At 39.7% G+C, this 20,932-nt stretch overlaps 1 protein-coding gene across 1 annotated transcript in view; it reads right to left on the reverse strand.

Annotated features, from left to right (window-relative positions):
• Positions 1-20,932, reverse strand: part of LOC145402646 (glutamate receptor-like) — an 85,888-nt gene that overhangs the window by 30,491 nt on the left and 34,465 nt on the right. The window contains exons 6-9 of the mRNA XM_080274634.1: positions 20,131-20,348; positions 16,122-16,299; positions 3,050-3,149; positions 2,300-2,429 (exon numbers count right to left, since the gene is read on the reverse strand). Coding sequence (XP_080130760.1) covers positions 2,300-2,429; positions 3,050-3,149; positions 16,122-16,299; positions 20,131-20,348 — 626 coding nt within the window. The remainder of the gene's footprint in view (positions 1-2,299; positions 2,430-3,049; positions 3,150-16,121; positions 16,300-20,130; positions 20,349-20,932) is intronic.

A 20,932-nucleotide genomic window follows, 5' to 3' on the forward strand; every position in this document is an offset into this window, starting at 1 on the left:
ATATTTCACTCCCCAACTAACTTCTTTGGCACCCTGTCTAATTCTCTTTACCTCTTTCCTAATATTTCATGAGCTGATGTATTTTCTGCCATCACAGGCCTCAGTACTAATAATGCATATGGGCCCGATGGAGTCCCTCCTGTTGTTCTCAAGAACTGTGCTTCTGTGCTTACACGCCGCCTAGGCAACCTCTTTCATCTTTTTCTATCAACTTGTACCTTTCCTTCTTGCTGGAAATTTGCTCTCATTCAGCCAGTCCCAGAGAATGGTGACCATTCCCAATCCTCTAACTATCGTCCAATTGCTTTAACGTCCTGTATCTCAAAAGTTTTCAAGTGAGTTCTTAATAGAAAAATTTTAAATCATCTTTCCTATCACAACCTTCTTTCTGATTATCAGTATGGGTTCTGCGATGGTAATGCCAGTTCTGCAGAGAGGAACACAGGTGGAGATACCCAATGGTGTCACGTTTACTTGTAGCAGAAAAATTGTGGTAAGTAAAATTCTTCCTGACCTAAAGTGAGGCTAATCTCCCTTTAGAATAACGTTCTTTCATTGAATGAGCTGTGGGTGTTATGATAATGTTGGTAGCAACATCCTACAAACCAAATATTACATAACTGGCAACAACACACCAGCCTGTTCTCCCTCCCTCCCTACTCCCTTGCAAGCCATAACATTTGAATTTAATCCTTAATTACAGTCGATTTGTGCAAAAGAATTGCATGAGTGCATGACTTGATGTTAAAGAATCAAAAGACTACGCAAAGTTTCTTGTTAAAACTCGTGTCTACTGATAGGATATGGGATTTTCATGTACAGTACAGTATAAGCTAATAATACTCGTCTCCCATCGCCCTGCGAAGCTCTCACCCAATGGCACATGCAAGAGACAAAGTTTTTACACAAAACAGCCGAATGCTGGGTACTGAACTGGGGTCGCAGAGAGGATATGTTTATATAACAAAATATACTCAAAATTACATGATAGATCATTGGTGTAAGTTTTTGTCATACGCCCAGTTACACTTGTATATATATATATATATATATATATATATATATATATATATATATATATATATATATATATATATCATATATCATATTATATATATATATATATATATATATATATATATATATATATATATATATATATATATATATATATATATATATATGTATTTCCATTCATTCATTCATTGCCAGACGCCATGTATCCCAAACGGGGTGGCCAAGGGCTTAGAGTTAATTGTTTTACAGGGAGGGACACTCAATCCCTCCACCTCAACCCCACTTTGACAATACATATATATATATATATATATATATATATATATATATATATATATATATATATATATATATATATATATATATATATATATATATATAGATAGATAGATAGATAGATAGACAGATATAGATTGATACAGATATTGATATATATATATACCGGTATATAGATAGATAGATAGATAGATAAATAAATAGATATACAAAACTGATCCACTTCGTACTACTTGAGTAATGCTTTCTGTCACTTTTTTTTTCTTTTTGTCCTAAGAGTGAGTGAGAACTCTTTTGCATTCTCAAAGATTGTTCCCATACAAGGGAGAGTGTTGGGGTGTAATACTTAATAGCCTATAATTGTATGATTTTGTAGAAAGACAGAATTTATAGATCCGATTAATGTTTTATGAAATCTTAATGAAAAATTTACATGACCATGTGAAATAAACTTCCTTCGATCACAAATATTATTATCAGAAGTGGAAAAAGTATTCTTGAATTTATCAGAACGTTTAGCTTACGGAAGTTTTCATATTTTACAGGGTAGCATATTTGACTGGACATAATTAAAAACACTGCTATTTTCACTTCGGTGATGAATATTTGTTAATAAGTAAGAGTTTGATGGGAAATTATGATTCATTTTGTTTGGTGGTGTATGGTTCTGCTGGGGCCAATGGCAGAAGGTGTAAATTTGTTAAACGGTGCAAGTCACAAGTAGCGACTTGTTTCATTTGATTCTCGCGAAATCTGATAACCATTTGTGCTTAACATAATTGTCATAAAACATTATTCATTTCGAACAAGTTCCGCACATTTGAACACGTTCGATATGTTAATGTGGACACCAATTGCTTAGTTGTTAAATAATACTTCAACTAAATGATATTTTCACTTCACGAGAAACTATAGAAACTGAAAGGGTTAAATGCACTTTCCGATAGTTTTTTCAGTTCTGATACGTCTTTTTGATATCCCAACACATCAGCAAATATCATCCTACCCAGATGTTCCTGATGGCTAGTGCTGATGTGATGGCAATCTTTGTAGGCGCACTGAGGCAGACGGTTAGGTTTGGGAAGAACACCGACTGCCAGTGGTTGTACAGGCCACCTTCCGTCAACTGCATTACTCTAATGCAAAGAAAAAAAAATGCGTAATTTTGTAAATAACCGACAAATGTGCTGATTTAAACTTATGCACAGCTTCAAACTCTGAAACGACTAAACAAATATTTAATGCAGTTTCACCTGCAAAATTGTCTTCATTTATTCAGTCCTTCCGTTTTGAAACAGGATGAAACTTAAAAAAAATAAAAACTCTTCAGTACAACCTCAGGCATGTTTTTAATTGCTATTTTCATCAGTAAAGCGCAAACAAGATATTTTATGAATAATAGATAATTTTGATTAAAGAGAAAAGAGGTGGTGATAATCAGAATGTGATAAAAAACATCAGGAAAATACTTGGAAATGGTTTGCCCATGGGGAGTGGATGGTGATTGAGAGACTGCTTAGTAAAGTGTATGTAAAGCGGTAAGGGAGGGGGGAAGGGAAATGCAGAGGATGAGACGGAGGGATGGAGTGTAAAAGCTTGAGTGAGGAAGGTACAGGTGGAGAATGGAGAGCCAGATTGCGCAGGAGAGGGCGACATGGGGACGATTCATTTATGTCCACTCCTTACGGGATTAATAACAGATATACAGAGAGGTATATAGATAGATGGATGGACATATAGATGGGAAAGAACGTACTTGTGGGCAAGTGCCGGGATGAGTGGGTTATTCTTGGCACCAGCCATGGACTCCAGTGAGGGGACATACCTCGACCGGCTCAAGCTGAATATACATTTACCTGTCAATGTGAAACTAATAGTTACATATATATATATATATATATATATATATATATATACATTATATATTGTTACATAGCCTATGATTTCATCATCCTTTGTGTACTTTTAACACACAGTATGCTGCATGTTTGATCACGAGCGTGTTTTGCCTCAGTCCCCCCCTTCTACCGTTATAGTAGAGTAAGTCGTCCTTTCTGTTGTTCAGTGTAGGATTGTCAGCTCTTTGTCCCCTATGGCTTCATTTGCGCGTCCTTCTTACAAGTTGTATCAAGCTCTGCTGGCCCCTATATAATGAGCTCAGTCTCTGAATCATTGCCACTTAGATCTACTCCTCATTTTGTTCACATCTCTGTCCTCCCCTGTACCGTTATTATTATTGTGAGTGCTCCGGAAGTCTCCAACCATCTAGCAGCTGTGTAATTTGGGTATAACTGTTATTGCATTTTTTCCTTGTACTGTATAGCATAAGGTGTTGATTTGTGGGCCTAGTGAGTCTTTTTTGTAATTTATGTAGGATTCATTTTGTCAGCCAGTTTCACTATTATTTTGTATCTGAAATAATTTATCTTGCATTAACTGAGCATTACCCAGTGTATTTTCATTTTATCAGGGCTGACTTAGATAAATTTACTCTTGCTAATTTCGTGTTAATAGAGGCTATTGCAGTTAACCATATATTTAACCTGTTTTTTGCCATTACATTATCCTTATGAGTCCTGAATGTTTTGTTGTTAGTTTGAGCATTAAACTTTAACTTGTAATTTTACCTAACTCTTTGTTTTGAACCTGGAACTTTGCGGGACAGTAGTGATTTTTAGTATTCTCACTTAATGTGTACATTATCTTTCTCTGTTCCGTAACAATATATATATATATATATATATATATATATATATATATATAGATATAAAATATATATATAAATAAATATAAAATATTTATGTATATATCTATCTATCTATCTATCTATCTATCTATATATATATATATCGATATCTATCTATCTATCTATATATATATATATATATATAAATATTTTTACACTATGTGCTACCTAAAATTTCCAGTAATTTGAACAGAGTGAACCAACCGTTTGCAGTTTTGCCTCTTGCCGCAAGGAGTCAACAGTACCCCTTCTGAGTCAGTGTGGCCCCGGCCGTGTCTGTGAGCGGACATGTTATTGCGCTACGCTTATTATTGTAACGTGGTATGTAGGTGGTTTGACGGTTTTGCATTGGTGGACCAATGGCGTAGCAATGTCAAGTCGATGTTGGTCATTTTCTTCAATATCAAAGGGATTGTTCACGAGGAATTCAACCCACCCAGTCAATCTGTCAGCTTAAAGTTTTACTGTGAAGTTTTGCAGCGCCTGAGGGAGAAAATCCGCCGCAAACGTCCAGAATAGTGGAAGAACAAGGACTGGGTCCTGCATCATGACAACGCCCCTGCCCACACATCAATTGTTGTCCGGCAGTTCCTGCTTCCACTAGCACGGTAGTCATTCCCCACCCACTCTATTCGCCTGACCTTGTCCCCTGCAACTTTTTCCTGTTTCCTAACCTGAAATTATGACTGAAAGGGACTCAGTTGAGGAGATCCAGACAGAATCACAGGTGCTCAAGACTCTTATGCCTGAAGCCTTCCAGGGATTCATGGACTCTTGGAAAAAATGCTGGGATCACTGTATACATGCCCAAGAGGACTACATCGAAGGTGACAGTAAGAACTAGGAGGTAGGGTAACTTATTTTCCTACAATATTCAAATTACTGGAACTTTTGGGGAACACCTTATATATATATATATATATATATATATATATATATATATATATATATATATCATCATCATCAGCCATTACAAGTCCACTGCTGAACAAAGGCCTCCTCCAGCCTTCTCCACGAATTCCTTGACTGAGCCAATCTTTGCCACGTTTTCCCTGCAGATTTCTCTATCTCATCCCTCCGCCTCCAGTCTGGCCTTTTTCTGCTACGCTTACCATCTCTTGGTGTCCAGTCAGTCAGCCTCTTGCTCCATCGATTATCCCTTATTCTTGCTACATGGCCTACCCACCTCCATATCTGTTCTTTTATAACTTCTATAATATTTTTGACTTTAGTCTGCTCTCTCACCCAATTTGACCTTTTCCTGTCTCTTAAAGATATTCCCACATTGACCTTTCCATTGCTCTCTGAGAACGTATTAATTTATTTTCCATCGCTTTTGTCAGTTTCCAAGTCTCACAACCATGCGTCATAGCTGGAATTATACATTCGTTATATAGTTGTCGTTTCATACAAACTGGTAAGCTACTTTTCATATGTCCCTATGTTTACCGAAAGCTTTCCATCCATTTGTAATGCATCTTTTTACTTCGCTATCATTATCTTTCGTTAATTTTAGTATTTGTCCCAGGTAATTGTACTTCTCAACTTCTTCAAGAATTTCTCCACTTATTGTGATGACGCTCTTTGGTGTTTGTGGATTAAACATTACTTTAGTTTTACTCCGGTTTATCTTTAGCCTTACTTTGAGACTTTCTCTGTTCAAGTCATTTAACATTTCTTGCAATGTCTCTGCTGTTTCTGAGATTAGGACAGTGTCATCTGCAAATCTTAAATGGTTTAGCTTTTCTCCGCCTATGTTCACTCCTTTGTTTTCCCAGTCTAGCTTTCTGAAAATACTTTCTAGGCATGCTGTAAATAACTTTGGTGAAACTGTATCTCCCTGATGCACGCCCTTCTCAATCTTAATTTTTTCCGAGTCCTTATGTAATTTTACTGTAGCAGTTCCCTCTTTGTATATGTTCTCGAGCAGTTTTACAATGTTCTCGTTCACTCCTTGTTCTCGCAATGAATTTATAATTGCTTATGAAGAACAGTTTCTGTCTGTCTGTCTGTCTGTTCATGAACTACTCCCTCAATTTTCATTTTACCTGGCCTCAACCCACATATTTAGAATCCTTATGACCCAGGGAAGGTTTTAGGAGGATCAGATTTCAGATATGTGTCATGGGTTGATTATTCACCATTTTGGCCCGGGCAGCACCAGGTACCTCTGAAACCCAATTTTTGGCTTGGAGGCTAACATGACCTCCAGTTTCGACATAGGCTATGTGAGGTTGACTCCGAGGTCATTTAAAGTCACCAGTCGGAGGTCATTTTGTCACTGGTGACAGTAAACAAGTTCGCACAAATACTGTGCATTAGTCTTTGAAAGCTGAAATAGAAAGTTCCTGGACATCTTATAATCCCTCTTCAAAAGCATGAGAGGTACAGTCACTCATAAAAGAAACGACCCCCCCGGCCAAGACACCTTTCAGCGAATATGATATCGGTCCTGGTAACACTGTAAAATTAATGACGTCAGGTGTGTGGGTGTGAAGCTGCGTTTGGGGGAAGTTCACTCAAAGTTCATTCTAAGTGTGTCGAGCCCATTCATTTAACCCTTGAGGCCGGGGATTCATTTGCATCATGTGCGGCATTAATGCGGGTATGGGATTATGTTATCACCTGAAATTTCTTTGTTCTTGTAGCATAAAGTTAATTTTGTGTGAAGGACAACATAACAAGTCAGATATAAAGCATGTTTGACTCGAAATGTGGATTGAAGCAGTGTTTCGTGCAGATTAACTCCGCCCTCCTCTCAAACACCCCTCCTCATCCCCCCATATGGCTGACGTCAAATACACTGTTACCAACACTGAATACCCAGAGTTATATTGCCTCAAAGGCAGGGGGGGTCTTTTCTTTTATGAGTGACTGTACATTCGACAAGAGTTCCACCTGGTCCACCTGCTCCCAGGATATTGCTAACATGGTAACAGCCCGTGTGTGTGTGTTCGTGTGTACATGCCCGACAATTTTTCGTATTGCCAAGCTTCGTCCTCCATATTATATTACTATGCGGCCATTGTATTATGCTATGATATAGCCTACTGCATATTGTGTGATTGTTTGGGATAATGAGCTGCGTACTACACTATTCAGGTCTGAGTTATATAAATAATTCTTCTGTCTTGTAGAGTGAACCATGATACAGGTTTCGTATCGCTAAGATTCATCATCTATATTATAGTATTATGTGGCCATTGGATTATGCTATGATACAGCCTAATAAATATTGTGTGATTGGGATAATGAGCTGTGCACTACACTATTAAGACTGAGTTATATAAAATATTCTTCTCTTGTCTTGTAGAGTGAACCATGACACAGGTTGAATTGTGGTTCAGAAACAGTGGGCAAGTTCACCCACAAATGGCGTGATGTAAGGGGAAGGGGGGAGTGTGGGAATGAGCCGGAACTTGGCAGGTGTAGGGAAGGGGGGTGAGGTAGGGTCACATCGTTTACTCTACCAGTTACACATTCGAAGCCATTACAATATATATATTAAGGTGTCAATGATATTCTGTATCCTAAATAATAATAAACCTATTTATTTTTATTATTTTTGTTTATAGACAACCGATTACACACTTCATACCAAATGTAGGATACGATGTCCCTCGTTAACAGACATGCAACCTGCTCCACCACCTCGACTCTCAACTCCTCAGTTGCCAGTCAGTAGACAAACACACATTATCAGTTTGTGCTAATGAGCAATGATGTATATATTGCAATGATGTATATTAAAATTTAATAGTGTCATAATACAAATGCAATACATAACCATCTTACATTACGGATTACGTTAACCAGTAAACAACATTTATTTGCGTAGCCTACGTTTCAGTAATGGTCATGGGGTAGCCATACCGACAATGATGTTTTCGTTAATGTTAAAGGTAAACATGTGTTGAGTGGTGGATATTAGTTAGAGGGGTGGTGGCCGCTGGCACCCTCAATCCCTATAGTTACGCTGGTGCGTTATACTGTTACTGTTGAGGTTCCTGTTCCTCCAGTTATGTCAATAATTAAAATTAACATGCTGATGAACAAGTGTTTCTAATGAAAAATGCAAACACTTTATGAACTCTCAAAATATATTATGAAGCATAGTTTTGGAGTGTTGCAGCTCTCACGCACCAGTCACAGTATAATGTTAATGAACATGCCATTCTGTTTGCTTATTGTCATTTGGAACAACGGAATTCAAAGCAGGATTTCATTCAGTTCACAGAATGTCAAATACAGTTATACTATAGCACAGATTTATGCAGTATGTCCGTTATATACGGTCAAAGCTATGTCATGATGGCTCACACAGTGGACGTTCACGTAAACTACTTCGAACAGGCAGCAAGTTCAGTGTTTAGTAGTTTTCGAAGTTCACCTTTTGTGTGTGTGTGTGTGTGTGTGTGTGTGTGTGTGTGTGTGTGTGTGTGTGTGTGTGTGTGTGTGTGTGTGTGTGTGTGTGTGTGTGGTTATTAATCCAGCTGTCCTTTACTGGCCCATGTAATTCCTTATAAAACGGGACTGGTCAAGTGTAATACCAATACCCTATGTAGCATATTAATCTGATAATGATCAGTGATAATAATATATGATTACTGCATGACCCTCCTGCATGACCACACTCAGGATCTTTGATTTATTTATTTTAATGTTGTTTCACTTGGAACAGATATGATTAAATGACACGATAGCCCACGTGTATTTGTTGAATATATAATTTGGTACAAAAATCATGTAGTACAAGAATATATTGGTTTTCACACAAAAATATAGGTGGTACAAATGTTGTTCCATTCAGCAATCACACGAAAATCGCCAGAGTCTTGCACAGATGACTCACGATGACTATTGTTCCAACTTACATTCTATTTTTCCACTTACATTATACTTTTCCACTAACATTATACCAGTTTCCACTTTATATAACTTATCACATATTTATATGCCTTACTATTATACTGAGAGTCATATTATCGCATATTTACAGGCCTTAGTATATACTGAGTGTCATATTACCGCATATTTACAGCACTCACTGTTATTGTGGGCATCATATTATTGCAAGCACACACAGTATCAGTATTGCACTAAGGTGTTGTATTCTTTGAAACATGGCTCAACGCACAATCCTACATTGCATTCCACACACTTCTTCCTCGTGTCTTTTCTCTGAGTGGTTGCTCTCACTCTCGAGTGGCTGCATACGTGACAGTGGTGCCATAGGTATGGTCTAGGACAGTTCGGTTGAGGAGGGAAAACGGTGGGGAAGTGGCGTCCTGGGAGGCGTGGGGGAGTCTGGGCAGCAGTGGCGTGGCGGGTGCGGTGGTGGGGCCAGTGATTTCCCTTGACAGCTCCCTCACAAACCCTTTGAAGGTCTCAGAGGTTTCTGTAGTCAAGGCGTGGAGGTAGTGGGCGTTCAGGACCGTGATGTCGAGCAAGTGGAAGAACAGCTTTTTGTACCACTTCATCTTGGTCCTAGCGCATTCCACACTGGAAATCATGGAGTCAGACTGGTCAACTTGCCTTATGTTGACATTGTAGTCAATTACTGACTCCGGTTTCCAGATGTGGAGCCTCCTCTCAATGTGGTGTGGTGCATCAGGGGGCGGTGTACCATCAACAGGAGGAAAACTTCCCTGTTGTTGTTCCATACAGTGGTGAGGATGTTGTTTGCTTTGGAGAAAACCACCTCATTCTTGTCAAATTTCCTCCAAACCCTGACCATCTGGTGACGATTTTTCTTGACTTTGCCAAACTTCGGTGTCGTGGAGGCGGAGGTACCGAGCGAGAAGGGGGATAGTGTACCAGTTGTCCAGGTACAGGGCGTGACCACGATGAAGGTACTCCTCTATCATTGTCTTTACCACGGCCCCAGAGTGTCCAATACTTCGATCTTCTATTATGTCTGTGTGTGTGCCGGTGTAGAAGACTATCTTGCACATAACCAGTATTACAGTCACACATAACAAAGAGGATGAACCCAAAACGGTGTCTCTTGCTGGGTATGTACGGTACTGCCGAAAATATTGCCTCTCCACAACACAAGACTCTCGTGTATGACAAGGTCTCTGTAATGATAGAATGATGAATGGAACTTTTCCCACAGATGATCAAATACCATCCTTATTCTCCTCATTCTATCGATGTTATTTGCATTAGCAGGGTCGTCGGCATCGTAAAAGTGGAGGCGGCTCAGAATTTGCTGAAATCTATTCTGGCCCATTATCTTTCCAAAGAAAGGTGTGCTGGTCATAGGGTCTGGAGACCAGTATCCCGGAATTTGTCTTTTCCATACAATACCCATCAAGAGATCCAAGGCAAAAAAGATTAACATCTCACCTGTGGTAACTGGGTACTAATAATGTTGGGAGTGCCTGCTTGTTGTACCTTCATGCTCACTTTCATGGCGCTGGTTGCTTGCAAATGTGTTGGTTTGCTCCACAATCTGCTCCACAAACTCCTCACCAAAGTATAGGTGGAAGAACTCCACCCTGGTGGAACCTGCATGGATTCCAGGAGCAGTACAGCCAGACGGCCACTCCTCTGTGAACTAGTGAATGCTAGGTGTGAAGTCACTCCCATCCTCACAGTCCCACGACACACCAACGTCCCCATCGTCGCCATCGTCGGGGTGGGGAGGAAACGGTCGTGGGGGTGGTTCGGAAGGTGAAGAGTGGAGCCCTTCCCCACTCAGCTCCTCTTCCCTCTCTCTTTTCCCTTCCCCTTTCCCTTCCCTTTGCTTCCTTTCCCCACATCACGGGGCTGTTGGGAGGTAGAGAGGGAATCTTGTGGAGAGAAAGAGGTGCTAAGGCGCAGCTGCTCATCATAGCTCACTCCCCAGGTGCACCACGTGCTCGCCCGGGAGCTGCTTCCCTGCCACCACCACATTCCCTTTCACTGATCACTCCCACCACACCACTCGTGCCTTCCCCAGACAAAACAGACGCACCATACCTTATTTTTCTTCTCGCCACAACTTCTGCTCCCCGCAATGAAATCCTTTCCCTCCCCCACCACGAGGTTACACCATCTCCTACGGCTCTGTCCTCATCCTTGTCCTCGTCCTCTTCAGACCCTTTGTCTAGGGGCTGGAGAGAGGTGCATGCACATGATGGAGGTCCAGGCTGGCCTTCCCGTGCCTTACAGTACATCACATACCGCCACTTCCTTGGCGACGGTACCTCCTCATCACTGCTGGTTGTTTCATCGTTAGGCATCATGTAGTCCTTGTACTCCACATCGTCATCAATTGGGGAATCACTGTCGCCTGTGAACGCATCAAGGGTGGCTTGAATTTCGTCAACAGAGAGACCTCGGCGCGCCACGTCTGTGCAGGGTTACTGCTAACAGGTGAGTGACCAAGACAAGGGTGCGCAAGGGTCACACGGGGTCGGGGAGTGTCTCCACCTGCCGGCTGGTTGAGGAAAGTGTCCCACATCTATGTACCAAAAACCGTGCGCGAAATTTGAAGAATGTGGAAATGATGGACCTTGCAATTGTAAAATATATGGGTAGGTTGTCGGGGCTGAGCGTGAAAAAACGTTGCAACATATCCATACGTTACTGGGGTGCGGTAGGTTAAATTTTAGTACACAAGCAAAATATACAACGTCATCGCTCATTAGCACAAACTGATAATGTGTGTTTGTCTACTGATAGGCAGCTGAGGAGTTGAGAGTCGAGGTGGTGGAGCAGGTTGCATGTTGTCTGTTAATGAAGGACAGGGTATCCTACCTTTGGTGTGAAGTGTGGAATCGGTTGTCTATAAAAAAGAATAAAAATAAATAGGTTTATTATTTAGGATACAGGATATCAATGACACCTTAATAAATATATTGTAATGGCTTCGAATGTGTAACTGTTAGAGTAAACGATGTGACCCTACCTCACCCCCCTTCCCTACACCTGCCAAGTTCCCGCTCACTCCCACACTCCCCCCTTCCCCTTACATCACGCCATTTGTGGGTGAACTTGCCCACTGTTTCTGAACCACAACTCAACCTGTGTCGTGGTTCACTCTACAAGACAAGAGAAGAATGATTTTATATAACTCAGTCTTAATAGTGTAATGCACAACTCATTATCCCAATCACACAATATTTATTAGGCTATATCATTGCATAATACTATGGCCACATAATACTATAATATAGAGGATGAATCTTAGCAATACGAAACCTGTATTGTGGTCACTCTACGAAACAGGAGAAGAATTATTTTATATAACTCAAACTTAAATAGTGCAGTACACAGCTTATTATCCCAAAAATCACACAATATATATTAGGCTATATCATAGCATAATACAATGGCCGCATAATACCATAATATAGAGGATGAAGCTTGGCAAGACGAAAAATTGTCGGGCATGTACAAACGAACACAGACACGCACGCTGTTGCCATGTCAGCCATATCCTGGGACCATGTGGACCAGGTGGAACTCTTGTCGAGTGTACATGTTCTTTCTAGAGTAGAAAGAAAGATTGAACTAGAACAAATAGGACTGGAGTGTTCGTCTTTTGGTCTTATGACCTAAGGAAGGTTTTAAGACCAAAAAGACCCATAGTTTGAAGGAGGGGCGCAGAGTAGTAGGAGTCAGATAAATAAGGACGGGAAACGAGAGAAGGATGAAGGAAGGAGGGGGGCAGAGTAATAAGGGTCATATAAATAAGGAAGGAGAACGAGAGAAGGATGAAGGAGAGAGAGAGAGAGAGAGAGATGGGGGGAAGGGACAGGAGGAGGAAGATGAATAAGGAGAGAGAGGGGGAATTCTGGGTACCCCTGCTATACTGTTTTTTTTTTTTTTTTTAATCGAGGCGATGATGCACTTGACAGGTTGGTGATGATTGGCTGAATGCAACATTATTCATAATCTTTTTTCTCGTTAGCATTACTAATTGACAACATATATCTGAGGGGGAAATTTGGGTTAGTAAATGTTATTCGGACATGTTGCATTCAGCCAATCATCACCAACCTGTCAATTGCATCTTTACCTCAGTAAAAAAAAAAAAAAATTGAGTATATAAAAATGAAAATGATTTGACGGGCGTTCCTGTTGGATCATCGTCTACTAACGGTTCAACCGCACTGCCTCCTGTGCTTACGGGCAGTGTGCCACCGAAAGTGAGTAGGCATTGTGTTGAAAAATTAGACTCTTGGATGTTAAACAAACTGAAATCAATGAAGATCTATGCGTACAATGTAAGAAGCCTCACAAAAGATTACAAACTTGATAACCAGATGACTGAACTGGGAAACATTAGCTGGGATATTGTAGGCTGAGTGAGATCCGCAGAAAAGAAGAAAAAGTAATTCAGCTCGAAGACAGTAAACACCTATTTTACTACAGAGGAAAGGAAAATGAAAGAGTTGGTGGGGCAGGATTTCTAATTAACAGAAATCTTGCAGACAACATTGTTAAATTCAGCAGTGTATCTGACAGAGCAGCATTTGTTGTCATTAGACTATGCAAAAATATACCATGAAAGCCATACAAGTTTATGCACTAACTTCTCAAAGCCCAGATGAAGAAATAGAAACATTCTATGATGACATCTCCCAGATTATGGAAAAAGAAAAGACAACATATACTATACTCATGGGAGACTTCAATGCAAAAGCTGGGAAGACAAAAAATGGAGAAGCATGTATAGGAAAATTTGGAGTGGGAGAAAGGAATGAAAGACGAGAAATGCTGGTAAATTTTGCTGAAATGTTTAACATGAGAATAATGAACACATTCTTCCACAAAAGAACAGGAAGAAAGTGGACCTGGAGAAGCCCAAATGGAAAAACAAAGAATGAAATCGACTTCATTATAGCAGATAAGAATAGCACGATCACAAATGTCACAGTTATCAACAAAGTAAATATAGGTAGTGATCATAGAATGGTGGGTTGCACAGCCAGATTCAATTTCAGAAGTGAAAGAAAGATGATTAAAGATAAAAAGATATACCCATTAAAAGTAAACGAAAACAAAGCAGCCTTTCAGTTAGAAATAAGGAATAGATTTCAGGCTCTAAGTAATGCTGAATGTGACATTGATGAGCTGAATGACAGACTAACAAAAGTGCTAAGAGAATCAGCAGAGGTAGTAGGAAAACCTAATACAACCAAAGCCAAGAAGTATTCAGAAAAGACACTAGAGCTTATGAAAAAATGAAAGGAAATGGAAGTAAAGACAAAGAAAGACGAAATAGAACAAAGAGAATTAAATATGCTTATCAACAAAAGACAAAGAGAAGAAAAAAGACAGAGAAACATGGATCAGATCAAAGAAACCATCAAAAATGGAAAAAGTCTGAAATAGGTCCGAAGTAAAATGGCACTAGGAAAGCAACAAATGACATCACTGAAAGAAAAAAACGGGGAAATCAATAAATGCAGAGATAAGATGGTGAAGAGGGTTCAAGAATTTTACAAAGAACTGTATGCATCAAAGAGAGCAGTACCAATAGCCAACTTTTCAGTTGACACAAGTGAAATACCTGAGGTAACACCGGACGAAGTAAATATTTGTCTTAAAAATATGAAAAGAGGGAAGGCTCCGGAAGAAGATGGAATTGTAATAGATTTACTGTTGGATGCCGGAGTAGAAGTACAAAATAGGCTTGCTCACTTATTTACCCACTGTATAAAACAGAAGAAAATTTCCAAAACATGGTGTAATGCAATAGTTATTTTAAACTACAAAAAAGGTGACTCAAAGACTCAGTGGAGCACATAGCAATTATAAATTCATTGCGAGAACAAGGAGTGAACGAGAACATTGTAAACCTGCTCGAAAACATATATAAAGAGGGAACTGCTACAGTTAAATTACATAAGGACTCAGAATAATTAAGATTGAGAAGGGCGTGCGTCAGGGAGATACAATTTCACCGAAATTATTTACAGCATGCCCAGAAAGTATTTCCAGAAAGCTAGACTGGGAAAACAAAGGAGTGAACATTGATGGAGAAAAGCTAAACCATTTAAGATTTGCAGATGACATTGTCCTAATCTCATAAACGGCGGAGGCATTGCAAGAAATGTTAAATGACGAACAGGGAAAGTCTGAAAGTAAGACTGAAGATGAACCGAAGTAAAACTAGAGTAATGTTTAATCCACAAACACCAATGAGTGTTATCAGAATAAGCGATGAAATTCTTGAAGAAGTTATGGAGTACAACTACTTGGGACAAATACTAAAATTAACGAAAGATCATGATAGCGAAATAAAAAGACGCATTACAATTGGATGGAAAGCTTTCTGCAAACATAGAGATATTATGAAAAGTAGCTTGCCAGTTTGTATGAAACGAAAAGTATATAACGAATGTATAATTCCAGCTGTGACGTATGGTTGTGAGACCTGGAAACTGACAAATTCAATGGAAAGTAAATTAATCCGTTCTCAGAGAGCAATGGAAAGGTCAGTGCTGGGAATATCCTTAAGAGACAGGAAAAGATCAACTTGGGTGAGAAAGCAGGCTAAAGTCGAAGCTATTATAGAAGTTATACAAGAACAGAAATGGATGTGGGCAGGCCATATAGCAAGAACAGGGGATAACCGATGGAGCAAGAGGCTGACGGACTGGACAGCAAGAGAATGTAAGCATAGCAGAAAAAGGCCAGACAGGAGATGGAGAGATGAGATAGAGAAATTTGCAGGGAAAACGTGGCAAAGATTGGCTCAGTCAAGGAATTCGTGGAAAAGGTTGGGGGAGGCTTTTGTTCAGCAGTGGACTAGTTATGGCTGACGATGAATATATATATATATATATATATATATATATATATATATATATATATATATATATATATATATATGTTTACAGTATTTCTTGTTGAAGTGAATCTACTTAGCCATGTTTTTGCATATTTTAGTTACTTTGATACAATTATATGAATAAATAATATGTCCGAATACAGTACTGTAATAAGTAAAGGTAAAGGGAGAGTAGAATAACTGACAAGGAACACACACACACACACACACACACACACACACACACACACACACACACACACACACACACACACACACACACAAAAGCCTAAGAAAGCAAGAGACATCTACCCCTTCTACTGAACTCCTTCGCCATTCTCTTCTTCTGATACACCTCCAAGTTGATGATGGCCGCGTAGCTGCTAAGTAAGATCTCCGTCACGCCCTCCATCTCGTCAGCCGGAATGCCGCGTAAGCGATTCTGTTTCTCTAAATCCCACACCTGCTTTTTTAACCCACTGGTTGCAGTCTGTGAAGAAGAGAATGGTTTGACACCTTCATTACAAGGACGTCTTTTTAAAAATAATTTTTCCTACCACCGATAATGGGAGGATTTTTAGCAGAGAAAATGTGAAAATGTTAATGTTGTATTAAACCCCCCCCCAAAAAAAAAAAAGTAACAAGAACGAAAACATTAAATCGAAATTTCGTCCGGATAGGAAAACGAAAGCAAAATTTCGTCATCTAACAGACGGGGAAAAGGAATATATACCAACCGTAGGTGGGAGATATGAAAGACTAAAAAAAAAAAAAAAAAGAATATACAAGTAAATAAAGTGGAACATTAGTAAAAAGGCAAATATACATACTTTTTAAATAACAGGTCTGACAGATTATTGTAGAAACTCATCAACCTCGTCATCATCTCAATCAGCACAGTACTTCCATTTTTCTAAAGGAAATGAGTACGATCCAGAAGCAAGAAGGAAAAAAAACAAAAAAAAACACCAAATATGAAAATACTAAGTGAAAAAGGACTACACCAAGATTCGCTATTACTGAAGCTTCAAACCTTTTGGCACATAACCCTAAACGTCTGTTCCTCCGTTGATCCTTTTCCATCGAGACATTGCACCGGGTTGTCGACGAAGTCCTAAGGGACTGCAAAGGTTAGGTTACGCTGGGTTGGGCTTTTATCAATGAAGCTTCTAAATTCTCAAAGCATATCTCTAAACGAGTTCTCTGGTAGTCATTTGACAGTGAGAACTTACGTTAGGTTGTCAATGAGGTCCTGAGATGACTCTAGGAGTCAGGTTAGGCCAGGTTATCGGTGAATGTTCTAAATTCTCGGCATATTTTCCTATAAGCGTCTTCCTCCGCAGCTTCCTTCGCGGTGAGAACTTGAATGGGGTTGTTAATGAGGTAACAAACCCTTGGGGATGTGGGGGGGGGGGATATTTCCCAAGTAACTCTGCTGGATGTAAGAGGCAACTAAAAATTTTTATTATATTTTTTCTCTAATTTTTCTTCCCTTATTGTCCTCTTCTTTTCTGCCCTTCCTCTCTTCTTGATATTTCCACAATACTTCCGGCCTTTGTTTTCGACCTACTCCTATCAGGTTAGATATTTGGTTTCCAGGCATGGATAGTTTAAGGGCTTCCCATTGCTATCGACCGTTTCTTCTTTCCTGATCTGAACCTATCAACCAATTGATTAATCAGGCCGCCTCATCACCAAGCCAAAGTCACTTCATCACGAAGATAATATTATGTCAATCCACAAACCACCTCACTGCCAAGCTGCTTCATCAATGAGTCAGGTCTCCCTGAGCTACTTCAGTGACAAAACCACTTCAGCGACAAGAACATTTCATGGGCAATGTCATTTGTATACCAAGACCACGTCTATACCAAGACCACGTCTACGCCATGACCACGTCTACACCAAGACCACTTCAGCACAGAGATCACTCCATCGGGAAGACCACTCCACTGCTAAGATCACGTCAATGCCAAAACCACTCCAACGTCAACACCATTACAACACCAAGATCACTTCAACTCAAAGACCATCCCAACGTCAAGATCACTTCAATGCCAACACCACTTCAATGCCAAGACCACTTCGGCACCAAGATTACTTCAACACCAAGACAACTTCAGTGCTAAGACCACTTTAATGCCAAGACTAGTTCAAAGCCAAGACCACTTCAATGCCAAGACCATTTCAATGCCAAAACCACTTCAATACCAAGACCACCTCAATGCCAAGACCACAGTAATGCCAAGACCATTTCAATGTCAAGACCATTTCAATGCCAAGACCACATCAATGCCAAGACCACTTCAATGTCCAGACCACATCAATGCCAAGACTACTTCAATGCCAAAAGCACTTCAACACAACTATCACCTGAACGCCAAAACCACGTCTATGCCAAGACCACTTCTATGCCAAGACCACTTCTATGTCTCCCTTCCCATTCTGTTCCTTTGCTAGTCAAATATCTTTGCTCTGAATTAGTGCCATACGGTCTCTGATACGTGGGAATCCATTATTCAATTTAATTCAGTGAGGACCCAAGGAACTGCACGAGTCAATTTAGGTTGATTAGCTGTCTTCAGATCATCATAATTCCAGGTACAGTCGCCTGCAAAAGTTCCATCTCTTTCCATCCGTCATTAACTCATAATGTTATAAAGGTACAACACCAATTTTCCGGCACCCTTGGTTCCAGAGCCTTGCCGGATGAACCGTATGGCCGGACTAACCGAGGCCACATGTCACTTATAATAAATCGTGTAATATCAAAAGTGGCCACTTATGATATTTCAGCATTATGCGTCTGACCCACTATCCTTCAGTGACATCACACTCATGTTCTAATTTAAGTTCTTTATGGATCAACTGAGTCTGGTTCGTTATCAAGCTGCCTGACAGGTCCATTTCATCACTCCAGCACTGTAGAAACCATTCCATCATCACTCAGTCATGCTTAGTACTTTTAACATCTTTCACAGTATTCACTAATGTTCATTTGCTTCTTCAAATCACTGTCTGCATAGAATTTCATCAATTTTTCCATTTGCTTCTTTATACCATAAACAGTTGACGAACCAATACCATATGTGTCACAACTTCTACACAGGAGCAACACAGCTCATTATTTTTTAAAATAGTTCTGTCCTTTGTTGTTTTATTGTTTTTTTTTATTTTGGCATAATGAAAACGTCTTACTGCATTAAATCCCCTAGATAGCTGTTTATATGCCACTGTCTAGACAGGTGAGTGAAAATATACACTACATGAAGATACTGGTGGCCAAAGCAGTAGATCAATGGGTACCTACATATCAGTGTCGCGTGACTCGTGGTGACTGGCTTCCCCACGTGGACAACCACAAGCGTAATAACGCATTATGCACTCTACTCTTGCTTAAAAGTGTCTCAGTGGATACCAGTGATGGAAATAACTGTTTGATTTGTCCGCGGTAGTAATTACGAAAAAAAAAATGAAGTGGTAATATAGTCTGTTTATATACCTTAGGCTGCTTCCCCCAAAGAAGGGGAGGTGATATAATAGTTAAGGATAAGTTTAACTAAGAGGACCAGAAATTTATTAAAAAGTGTCGTATTCACAAGAACAGAATTAGATGATTAGGAATGATTAATGTGAGAATTTTGCATTCACAGCAATACACATCGATAACAACTAGGGAAAACGGTCGCCTGGTTCACGACCGAGAGTAGCAGAATCGGTGTAAACCTTGCTGATCCAGTCAGCCCTGTCTTTTTAGGGGTAATTATTTGGGTATTAGAAGAAAAATAAGTGTAAACCTGCGGGCTCTGAACCAGATAACATTTATTCCCATTTATTGCTTTATTTGGTTATTGAGGGGTTGCATCACTGCGGTGATTTGGCAAACCAGTTAACTACAATCAAGCAGGTCTGACTGGGTTGGAAAAGACTGGCATTAATGCTTAACACCACCAGACACTTGCATCTTTCTTGGAGTTTAGTACCAGACAAAATACAGGGATCACCACAGAGACATGCAGTGTAAGCAATCCAAGTGAAGAAGCACTATACTCAACACACTATCTGTGGCCGCCCGGTAAACTAGTCTGGTGGCCAAGGAAATTTTGAGTGCTCTCTTGTAATTCTGTAAAGATTAAAAGAGGTGCCGGACCATCGTGTTGTACCTGTACTATTTTTAGTTTAAAGATTTTTTTTTAAGCAACTGTTTAATTATCCAAACAGATTACAGTGACAACATTCAACTTATGTCAAACTAATATGATGTTATGGGTACAGAAGATCTAGAGGAGGGATGGAAATTTTGCAGGAGACTGTACATTACCCTAAAAGCATCTTCTTCCGCTGTTCCTTTGACGGTGAGAACTTGGATGGGGTTATCAATGAGGTCCTGAAGCGACTGGATGGACTCAGAGATGGTTCTGATGGCCAGGAGTGACACCAGGTTGCCGGCGTAGCTATCCGTCAGCACCACAGTGATCAGCATCCACACCCCCAGCACCACACGCTCCCACCACCACCAATCCTGCTTCTTTATTAGATCTGATGAAGGGTTATAATATTAAGCTGCTTTGGTGATTTCATAGCACCTATTCTTTCGCGATTAATTTTGCACATTACATATCAATATCCACACCCCCATTATGACACACTACCATTACCATCACCCCACCTTCCATTTTATATTTTCGTTAAGGATCAAATTCTGAGGGGATTTGCTGAGATCATAATACATTGTAACGCCTCTTCCTCGGCTCTTTATTTTGCACATTACCCATCAACAGCCTCCTGTATGCTGTTGATGCAAGAAATGTCAATACTAAGACAAAACCAGTCGATCAGAAGGTGGTTTTTAGTATGCAACATGCAGGAAAAATCGCATAAAAATTAGTGCTACGAAAGTTCTTCTACGTCACTAGAATACGATATGAAATGGGACAAAACTCATTAGGATGACTCCTTTTCTAATAATACTTGGTATCTTGTAGCTATTTTTGCTATCTCTAAACTATTATATTCAAGTCAGGGAAAACTTTGTTACTGAATTGGAATCTACATTAACACTTTTAGAACGTGACTCATTATCAGGTTTACTTTCGTGAAATCTTTTGAAGTCTTTTAGCTTT

Source organism: Coenobita brevimanus, chromosome 58 (assembly GCF_032717465.1).
Source record: "Coenobita brevimanus isolate Jiangsu-jjx chromosome 58, ASM3271746v2, whole genome shotgun sequence".
NCBI classification, from domain to species: Eukaryota; Metazoa; Arthropoda; class Malacostraca; order Decapoda; family Coenobitidae; genus Coenobita; species Coenobita brevimanus.